This window comes from Onychostoma macrolepis, chromosome 20, assembly GCF_012432095.1.
Source record: "Onychostoma macrolepis isolate SWU-2019 chromosome 20, ASM1243209v1, whole genome shotgun sequence".
Lineage (NCBI taxonomy): Eukaryota > Metazoa > Chordata > Actinopteri > Cypriniformes > Cyprinidae > Onychostoma > Onychostoma macrolepis.
Window position 1 is genome coordinate 31,142,857 of NC_081174.1, and position 11,104 is coordinate 31,153,960.

Sequence of the window (11,104 nt, forward strand, 5' to 3'; positions counted from 1 at the left end):
ACATGTCCTGATGTGATGAATTTATACCACCAACGCATTAAAATAACGCAACTGTCGTGTCAAATATTCCAACATTTCAGCATCTCCCCCTCTCTATATTTCCTCGATTTCACAATTACAGTTTTCATAAGAAACAAGTCTTGACAGGATGGATGTAAACCACCAATGCATTAATGCAACTGTCACACGTCGACTTCACCAAGTTCACGTCCTGACACGATGAATCGGTTAAAAACGCAACAGTCACGTCAAACATCTCTGTCAGCATCTAGCGTCCAGCTAGAGGATTTTTTATTTCTATTTTTTTTTTTTTTTTTTGACGCGATGCATTACAAGCACCGATGCATTCCAAAGTGGATCTGTCAAACAAGCAGCGTGTTGCGTTCGCTCGCATCTCCCCTCCTCTCTCTCTCTCTCTCTCTCTCTCTCCTCCAGACAGGAGAGTTGACGGGAGGTAATCCCCTCCATGTGAGGAGGCGGCACGGGTGCGGAGGCGTGTTGTTTTTCATTCAAATCCTTACTAGTCCTATAAAAAGCGGAACTCGGAGCTAGAAAGAAAGAGAGAGAGAGAGAGAGAGAGAGAGAGAGAGAGAGAGAGAGAGAGAGGAAAGCGCACAGAACGACAAGGCTGTATCTGTGGGGATGGAGATGCTGCATGGATCCGCAGGTGTCCAAACGGCGCTGAAAAACGCCGCCGTGTGCGTAATGCTGCTTCCGCGCTTCCTTCTCGCCGCGGTGATGCTCTGGCTCCTGGATTTCTTGTGCATCCGAAGGAAGGTGCTCACGAGGATGCGAGAGAGCGACCCGAGCAGCCCCGACGATCCGCCGCTGTGCGTGTCAGACTCCAACAAGATGTTCACGCTCGAGTCGCTGCGCGCCGTTTGGTACGGCCACAAGCTGGACTTCTTCAAGACGGCGCATCTGGGAGGCGCGGCGCCCAACACCGAGGTGGTTCCGCTGGACAGCGCGTCGCGGAGAGGCGCGCATCGGATCCTGGACTACGCCCGCGGGAGGAGACCCCTGATCCTGAACTTTGGCAGCTGCTCCTGACCTCCGTTCATGACGCGCCTCGCGGCGTTCCAACGCGTCGCGCGGCAGTACGCGGACATCGCGGACTCGCTGCTGGTGTATATCGAGGAAGCGCATCCTTCAGACGGCTGGGTGAGTTCCGACGCGCCTTACCAGATCCCTAGGCACCGCTGTCTGGAGGACAGACTCCGCGCCGCGGAGCTCATGAACCGCGAGGCGCAGGGGAGCGCCGTGGTCGTGGACACCATGGAGAACTCGTCTAACTCGGCGTACGGCGCCTATTTTGAGCGCCTCTACATACTGAAGGACGAGAGGGTCGTGTATCAAGGCGGCAGGGGTCCAGAAGGCTACCGGATTTCGGAGCTCAGAGACTGGCTGGAGCGCTACCGGAGCGATCTGGAAGCTTCTAAAGCGGCGACGGTGGTGCACGTTTAAGGCGGATGGATGCGCGGATGGATGCACGGATGTTTTCTTTCCCTCAGCCCCACTCTCCCCTGCTGAAAAAAAAAACAGACACCATCACAAAATGTGTAATGGTTGTACTGGTTATAGCACACGTACGTCTGCGAGATGTAGATTGCTTGATCTGGAAAGCATCTGCTGTACAAACGAGATGTCAGTTTTACATGCATTCTAAATTATAAACATCTCTAATAGATGACATCTAAAAGGAAACGTCCTATAGACGTATTGCAAATGAGCAAACACTCAAAAAAAAAAAAAAAACGTCTTCCAGATGTAATGCAGACGTCAAATAGACGTCTCCGTGATGTACGTGTGCTATCAGGGGATTGGGAGTTGTATTGGTTTTAATGGAAACAGTAATGGACCCTGTGGGTTTCTACTGGTAATTGGTCTACCTTTTATTGGTGGCTTGTTAAAACCATTAAATCCTAATGGAATGTGTCCCAAAACACACTACAGAAAACCATTTTTAATGGTTCTAATGGTTACGAGTTGATGGTTTGTAAGGGTATTTGTAGTGGAAACCATTAGAATTTCTGTGATGGTTTCTATTGTTTTTTTTCAGCAGGGTTGTGTCCTTATCATCAAGTCGTTGGCTGCGTTTCAAAACGTAGGCTACACTCTTAAAAATAAAGGTGCTTACACTCTTAAGGCGAGACACTGCAGGTGAAAAGGGTAAACAAATTAACTAATAGTTATCGCCTTACTTACCCAGTTGATTATGTTGATAATTGCAAACATTTTTTGTAATACAAATGTTTTCTAAAATGTCAGGTTTAAATATGCAAATGAGGCATTATTTAACGAAACATGCGCTAATTTTGCATAGACTTCTAGCACAAAAATCTAAACACGGGATGAAGTCAGTTTCAAAATTCTTGTTTAATTATTTTTATTTGTTTTGACATATTAGTCAAATGTTTTTACAGAGGGATCTAATTTTCGTCACTCTGCTTAGAAAATGCTTAGAACGGACAGAAAACAATATATTTTTTAAATTTTTGGGGAAATAAAATGTTGTATATATTCAAGCAAATGATATATGAACAAAACCCTCTGTAAAAACCTTCAGGATACAGACAGGTGTGTAGATTTATGGCAGAAAAAAAAAATCATTTTAAAGAACACGGCCTTTTAAAATATGAAATCTATTGACACAAATAGACTTAACAGTGTCTTTTGAATGTTTTCTTTCCACTAGTTTGAAAAAAAAAAATATATATATATATATGTATGAAAAACCAAAAAGCCCAAAATTTAAAACTTGACAGATGCATGAAAAAACAGTGTTTTTGCCTGCAGTGTCTCCCCTTAAAAATAGAGGTTCTTTATTGGTATCAGTGGTTCCACAAAGAACCGTTACCATCCATAGAACCTTTTCATTCCGCAAAAGCTTCTTTACAGTGGAAAAAGTTTCTTTAGATTACTAAAATGTTCTTCTCACAAAGAAAAAATGGTTCTTATACGAACTGTTCACAGCGAAGCCATAGAAGAACCATTTTTGGTTCCACAAAGAACCATTTTATAATCATTTTTAATAACCTTCTTTTGCCACAAAGAAGCAGAAATGTTAAAGGTTCTTTATGGAACCAAAAAGGTTCTTCTATGGCATCGTGAAGCACCTTTATTTTTAAGTGTAGCGACTCGATGTTTGCGAAAAGTTCCATTATATCTTCTACAGATCGTTTCGGTCTAAACTTTCTCAGCTACATTGAGATGTTCTCAAGAAGGTCTTTATGGAGCATGCATTGAGCCAGGCTTTTCGACCAGGGGTCCATGCACTGTAAAAGCGTTTTCTCAGGTAACCTAGAAATGAAAATGACATTAGGTTACACCAATGAAAGCATTTTTACACGTTGCACATTTCACTTTTTTTACAGTGTGGACCCCTGGGGGCCCGTGAAGGTACTCCAGTAGGAAACGGTGGTGGATGGATGTTTTTCCAGCTCGATCTCGTGTCTTTATATTGAAGTCATTAGCTGTGTTCAAAACTCAGTGACTGTCTGTGCACTTTTTACGCTGTACGCTTCTTTAGATCACATTAGAAATGCTGTAGATGCTAAATGGCTCTTTTGGAAATTACAAAAAAAAAAAATAATAATAATTCTCGATGTTTCATTACAGGTTCTGATCGATCTCAAGGTGTTTTTTTAAAAACTAGATCCAGGGTTTTCAACCGGGAGAGAAGAAATGCTGCTTAAACCATGTGAAAACATGAACTAATGATGTGCTTAGAATTACATTACTCTTATATTTTTAATAAAAGTTGTTTTAAAGTGCTGTTTCTAGGGTCTGTAAAGGTTGAAAACCCTTGAGCTAGAGGATAAAACACTTAAACATGCATTTTGTGCATCTAGATGTGCAGCTCGCCAGGTTTTGAACACAGCCGTCAAATCAGTGTCTTCTGCTGCTGCTACGGTCAACCACAATACTGCAAACGTTGGGTTTTAGTTTCATGCATACGGTTATCTAAACAGATGTTTATGTTGTCAGTGGCCATGCGACCGCATGATAGCTGTTGTGCTTCGTCTCTGTTCTTTAGGCCTACTTGTTTTATGTCAATCCAACCTGGCATTTTATTTGAGATACTGCAGAAACGGTATATCTATCTATCTGAAACATATCCTATTTTATTTTTGTATGGTATCTTTCCCTTGTGAGTGTATGTGTGAGTGTGTGTGTGTGCGGCCAGGAGGCCCTTTCATTGTACTCTGGAGTTATTGTGAAGATCGGTTTTTAAAAGGATTTTAACCAGAAAACCGATACTGATGTAATTTGACACTAGAGTACAGGACAGAGAAATGGCCTCCAGACGTATTGCCAAATGTTGTTTTGTAAATGGTGTATATTTTATTGAACACTTTTTTTAAATAAATGGTAGAGCACCCTCTAAATCGGGTTTATCTGTAATTTCTAGGTGACTTAAGACGTCTCAGATGGACTTGAAATGTAAAAATAAACAGTCGTGTGAGATACAGCTTAATTAATATATTCCTGCTGGAATAATTGATTTATTGACATGCAAGATAAACTATGCTTTTTTTGTGGCTGTAAGAAAATTTTGCATTTCCAAACTATATTTTGTTTTGCATACATTATCTCTCATATTCCCTCTCATTATGTTTATAGGGTTGTATAGAATTTTGAGCTTTTGCATTGGGAAATTTTGAGCTTATATTTTTAAAATTTAATTTAAAAAAGCAAACACACTATCCATAATTTATAGTGTTTGTTAGGCCAAGCATCACTATTAATATTGCTGTAAATTAATATTTTAAATAAACGGTATAATATGTGTCCCTGCAGCACAGAAGCAGTCATAAGCAGCAGCTATATCTGCAGCAATAACCAACAATACATTGTATGGCTCAAAATTATAAATTTTTCTTTCATGCAAAAAATCATTAGGATATTAAGATCATGTTCCATGAAGATATTTAGTAAATATCCTACCGTAAATATCTCAAAACTTCATTTTTGATTAGTAATATGCATTGCTAAGAACTTCATTTGAACAACTTTAAAGGTGATTTTCTCAATATTTAGATTTTTTTGCACCCTCAGATTCCAGATTTTCAAATATTGTCTGATCCTAGCAAACCATACATCAATAGAAAGCTTATTGATTCACCTTTCAGATGATGTATAAATCTCAATTTCGAAAAACTGACCCTTATGACTGGTTTTGTGGTCCAGGGTCACATATTAGCTTTTTTTTAATTCAATAAATGGTAGAGCACCCTTTAAATCAGTTTTATCTGTAATTGCTAGGTGACTTCGACGTCTCAGATTGACCTGAAATGTAAAAATAAACAGTCATGTGAAATACGGCATAATTAATACATTCCTGGCAGACAACTAATTGATGCATTTTATTGACACGCTAGATAAATAATGCATTTTTTGTCCAAACATAATATTTTGTTTTTGTTTTGTCATTTTGATGTGCCAAACATACATTCTCTCTCATATACCCTCTCATTATGTTTATAGGGCTGTAAAAGAAAAACGTTTTAGCTTCTGCATTAGGCTGTTGTTATTTTAAGCTCTTTTTTTTTTTTCAAATGCAATTAAAAATGCACATTTTCAAGAAACAAGCACATTATCCATAATTAGTGGTGTTTGTTAAGCTAAGAATCACTATAATCATTGCTCGAACAGATTTTACAGTTAAAACTCTCCGTAACTCTTCGAATCTCAGTGTAGCGTGAGCTCTAGAGAAGCGTCTCTGGAGCTTTAACATGAGAACGATGAGAGATCTTAGAGATGTTCGTCTGTGTAAAACTGAGAAAGCTGAAAGTTTGATTGAGCCCAAGGGCATGATGACCAACAGGGACAAACATCACAAACACGGCTATACATCGCTCAAGCCGTGCATTACAGCGATTCATCACACGTGAAGAGAAACAAATCACCTTGAGTCAATTATTGCAATTAAAGACAAAAAAAAAATGCTTACAGTTCATTCGTCTGTTGTCAAGCAATGCATTAAAATATAAAGTGTGATTGAAATATCTAAATTTAAAAATATATATATATATTTTGAAGGGTCATTGTGCAATCAAAGGCACAACAGAACAAGAACACGTTTACAAATCGGTCTGTTTTGAAAGCTGAAAGAAATATGTTTTTTGAGCGAAACTGTTAAAACGCCAAAGTTGCATCGAGGTTAAGTCACTGAAACCTACCTAAATAAACTACATTTCTGTTTTGTTTCTAAACCTAGTGAGCAGCCTAAGCAACTAAAATGTTCTAGCATGCAAATGATACACTCAAGTTTGACATCTAAGCTTTATGAAATAATCTAATAAGAAAGAAAATACAAAGATGACTAGGATTATAAATGTGTTGAAAATGTATACTCAACATTTCTCTGATTTTTGTTTTGGATATTTTACTGCACTTGTCTGGGACTGCATTTAACACAAAAGATAAACGCAATGTTGCTTTAAAAAACATCCAAAAGGAGGCGTCTTAATTATGCACGCGGCATAATATTGCTATCTACTCACCTGCATGTCACAAACCTTTAAAACACAAGTGCACACAGTACCTCAGAAGTACATTTTTAGAAAAAAGTATCTTCTGCTCATCAAGGCTGCATTTATTTGATACAGTAAAAATTGTGAAATATTATTAGAATGTAAAATATCTGTTTTCTATGTGAATATGTGTTAAACTGTAATTTATTTCTGTGATGCACAGCTGTATTTTCAGCATCATTACTGCAGTCTTCAGTGTCACATGATCTTCAGAAATCATAATAATATGCTCGAGAAACATTTCAGATTATTATCAATGTTGAAAACAGTCGTGCTGACAGATATTTTTGCGGAAACCGTGATATGTTTTATTTTCACAGATTCACAGATGAATAGAAAGTTCAGAACAGCATTTGTGTGAAATAGAAATAACATAAATGTCTTTACTGACACTTTTGATCAATTTAATGCATTCGTTCTGAATAAATGTATTAATTTAGTTTTCAACATTGATAATAATCAGAAATGTTTCTCGAGCATATTACAATGATTTCTGAAGATCACGTGACACTGAAGACTGCAGTAATGATGCTGAAAATACAGCTGTGCATCACAGAAATAAATTACAGTTTAACACATATTCACATAGAAAACTGTTATTTTAAATCGTAATAATATTTCACAATTTTTACAGCATTTTTGATCGAACAAATGCAGCCCTGGTGAGCAGAAGAGACTCTTTAGTGTAAACACAAACGCCTCTCTCTCTCTGTCCTTAAACTGTGGTGCATGTTGGCAGCTCGATGGCTTTGGCAAAAGAAACAGAGGAAAGATGTCTGGTCAGATTTTCCATGATGTTCTTGTCCTTATCAAACAGGACAACACTCGTCTGCTCTCTGACAGCGGCTCTGATCCCGTCGGAGAATGTTTAGTCTGAGCGTTTGGGCCGCTGGATGGATGGAAATACGCGAGGCTCGAGTGCTTCGCGATGGCTTTTGAATGAGCAGTCGCTCTGAGCACAGAGCAGCAGGCAATGTGATTACGTCCTCGCGCCGTGATTTCATGTATTCAGTCCTCCTCGTTTTCAGCGCCCTTTAATCTGCGATGCGTGCTACTCTTCACCTGTCTGCTCACGAAGACACGACCATCCGATGCTGCTCCTTTCCCTTCACCTCCCATCCCATCATAAACACACAGTAAATCAGTTGTTTATAAGCAGATCAATCTTGTTCTGTCTCCTTAAGGGTTCCTTAAACATTCATTTCTTCAGCTAAAAAGTAATGTTAAACTTTCAAAATATAATGCAAGTTTACTTGTTTGCATGTTCATTTGTGGAACATTACCATTTATTATTATTTTGGCATTTTATTACTATTGCATTTCGCCAAAATCTGATTTGTATGAAATTTAAATTTAATTGCCATTTCATAAACCTTTCCGCAGTTCTACTAGGTTTTCCCACATTTTGTTTCTTGCATGACATTTTATGAATGATTTTAATTAATATTTGTCGTATACACTGAATGAATATGTAAATAAATAAATCTATTTTCAGCTATATGTCTCCTACTAAATTATTTAACAAAAGTAAACTCTAATATTTAAAGTAATATTAAACTTTTCAAAATATGATGCAGTTTGCATGTTCATTTGTCATTTCAATCATTTCGATTTTGATTATTTTGACATTTTATAATATTACATTATAATGATTTTCAGAGATCTCGACAATGTCTGAGCTCACATTTGTCCAAGATACCAAAGTATTCAAAAATCGGATTTTGACATAAGCCCTAATATTTCTGATTAAATTCTTCAATATCAAATAATTTCAGAAACTATACACATTTATTCATTTCATAGCTCTGTATTCTTAAAATAAGAAAACCATTGACTATTATCACCAGTTTTTATTTTTTTTTATTTCTCCCACAATTAAGCTTCAATTAAGTCTCCTAAGCTATAAATAAGCCTCCTCTGAGCTCTGAAACTTCCTCTTCTATTTATTATGGCTGAAAAAGTCAACAAAACAGCTAGATTAGTAGAACTGGAAGAAGGGCATGATGACAAATTGAAGATTTTTCTTATGGATTTGAGACTCATCAGCAAAATAAATGTTTAGCATACGTCTGCGTCGCTCAAGTCCTGCTGGAATGTCTGCTAAGAAGATTGTCCTTCTGTGTTGGCGTTAAGCGTGTTTATTAGCATATTTGTTTAAGAGCGGTAAAGACAAGCTCTCAGGTTTGTTTTCTCTTGAAGCCTGTACATTGAGTCCTTCTCTTCAGTTATTCCTGCTAAAAAGAAGAGAATGAGAGCGGTTTATTCTGGAAATCAACAAGTATAAAAGAAGGAAAATCATTGTTTCTACAGGCATTTACCAATTCTAAAAAGTTAATGAACTAAATCAACCAATTCACAGATGAATTACAATATTTAAAAATTATTTTAAAAGAAATAAAAAAGAAAATGGCACAATATACAGTACACTACAGATAAATAGAAGAAAATTATTCTGAGTTTTAATGATTTAAGTCTTTTCTGCTCGCCAAGGCTACAGTTATTTGGTTAAAAATACAGTAAAAATTGTGAAATATTATTAGAATTTAAAACAGCTGTTTTCTATGTGAATATGTATTAAACTGTAATTTATTTCTGTGATGCGCAGCTGTATTTTCAGCATCATTACTGCAGTCTTCAGCGTCACATGATCTTCAGAAATCATAATAATATGCTCGAGAAACATTTCAGATTATTATCAATGTTGAAAACAGTCGTGCTGCACAATATTTTTGTGGAAACTGTGATGCATTTTATTTTTCAGGATTCACAGATGAATAGAAAGTTCAAAAGAACAGCATTTATTTGAAATAGTAATCTTTTGTAACATTAGAAATGTCTTTACTGCCACTTTTGATCAATTTAACGCATCCTTGACAAATAAAAGTATTAATTTCTTTCAAAAAAGTTTTGATGTATGTATGTGTGTGTGCATATATATGACTATAAAATAATAGATTATAAGTATAAAATCAATATAAGTTTCAGAGTGTAAGGAGACTCAATGTATCACGGTTTATACATTATTATTAAAAATCTGCATTTCCATGGAGAAAATGAATGGGATTTTTACTTATTAAACTGAACCGAACCACTGAGTTGAATAATAACACCATTGTCTGCAAATTGAATTTGACTCATATTTGAAGACATTTGAATCACTGATCCTGTTTTCCTCTTTATCTCTGTTTTGAATCAGTCTGCTTTGAATAAAGCACTATAGAAATAAATGTGACTTTACTTCCAGTCTCGCTCTATTATGGATCTGGGTCAGAGGTGAACGCTGAAAACTCCTAAGCAATCGTTAACTGCATCAACAACCTTTCGATATCTGTATAGTTTTGCTATGATAGGTTTTGACCCAGTGACTGATAAATGCGGATCCGGAGGTTCATAAAGACTCAGAGCTGATAGAAACGGCAGAACTTACAGGAGCGCCATAAAGCATCTCTCTCTCTCGAGCTCCTGTAGAAGAGACACAATATGAATTATTATGATGAAAGGTCACCAGATTAAAACAAAATGTCAGCGCTCTGGAGGCCTGCGACACTTTAAGCTCACTTCTGATTCTGCTGGTTTTGCCATTTGACAGATTGTGAGTGTGTGTTTGTGCATAAAAGAGAGAGAATGAAAAGCACATACTTCCAGAATTAATCAATTATTTAATAAAAAAAAAATATATATATATATATATATATATATATACTGTATATATTTACATTGAGGTATCTTTTATAATATACAGTACACTACGAATTGAAAGTTTGGAATAATTAAAATGTTTCGAGTTCTTAAAAGAGAGCTCATTAAGGCTGCATTTATTTGATCAAAAATACAGTAAAAATTGTGAAATATTATTAGAATTTAAAATAGCTTTTTTCTGTGTGCATATGTGTTGAACTGTAATTTATTTCTGTGATGCGCAGCTGTATTTTCAGCATCATTACTGCAGTCTTCAGTGTCACATGATCTTCAGAAACCATTCTAATACATTTCTGATTATGTTGAAAACAATTGATATTTTTGTGTAAACTGATTTATTTTTCAGGATTCTGAATAGAAAGCATCGATTTGACATTTAAATATCTTTACTGTCATTTTTGATCAATTTAATGAGTAAAAGTATTCATTTTGTTACAGATTTTCAAAAAAGTCATGTGTTTTATGTTTTCACCACGGAATAAAAAGTTTCGTCAGCCTAAGTTTGCTTCAATATTACGATTAAATCCTAATCTAACCATGACAAACTATATATCATTGGAAAGGTCTAAGAATCCTAAATAGATATTTTACCACTGTTTGTTGTTACAAATTATGTAGGAACAGTAATAGATTAATTTACAACAAGAGTGCACCTCAAAACATATGCATCACGACAGGAGTTCTGACCTTTGTCACAAAAATTATTCACGTTTTAGTAATCATCATAAATTATATATCATTTGAAAGCTTAAAACCTCAAAATTCATCCTGTGTTACCATGGAAATGGTACTTTAACATCTTTTAGTGGGCTCCTCCCCCTTAGTGGGCGTGTCGTATTTCAAAATTTTTAGAATCAAAACTTTTTATA

General features: G+C 36.3%; 1 protein-coding gene across 1 annotated transcript; it reads left to right on the top strand.

Moving 5' to 3' along the window:
- Positions 1 to 440: 440 nt before the first annotated feature.
- dio3b (iodothyronine deiodinase 3b) lies at positions 441 to 4,859 on the top strand. The gene has a single exon (XM_058755653.1). It carries the CDS (start codon positions 643 to 645, stop codon positions 1,462 to 1,464), a length of 822 nt encoding a protein of 273 aa, XP_058611636.1. The 5' UTR covers positions 441 to 642; the 3' UTR covers positions 1,465 to 4,859.
- The last annotated feature ends 6,245 nt before the right edge of the window (positions 4,860 to 11,104 follow it).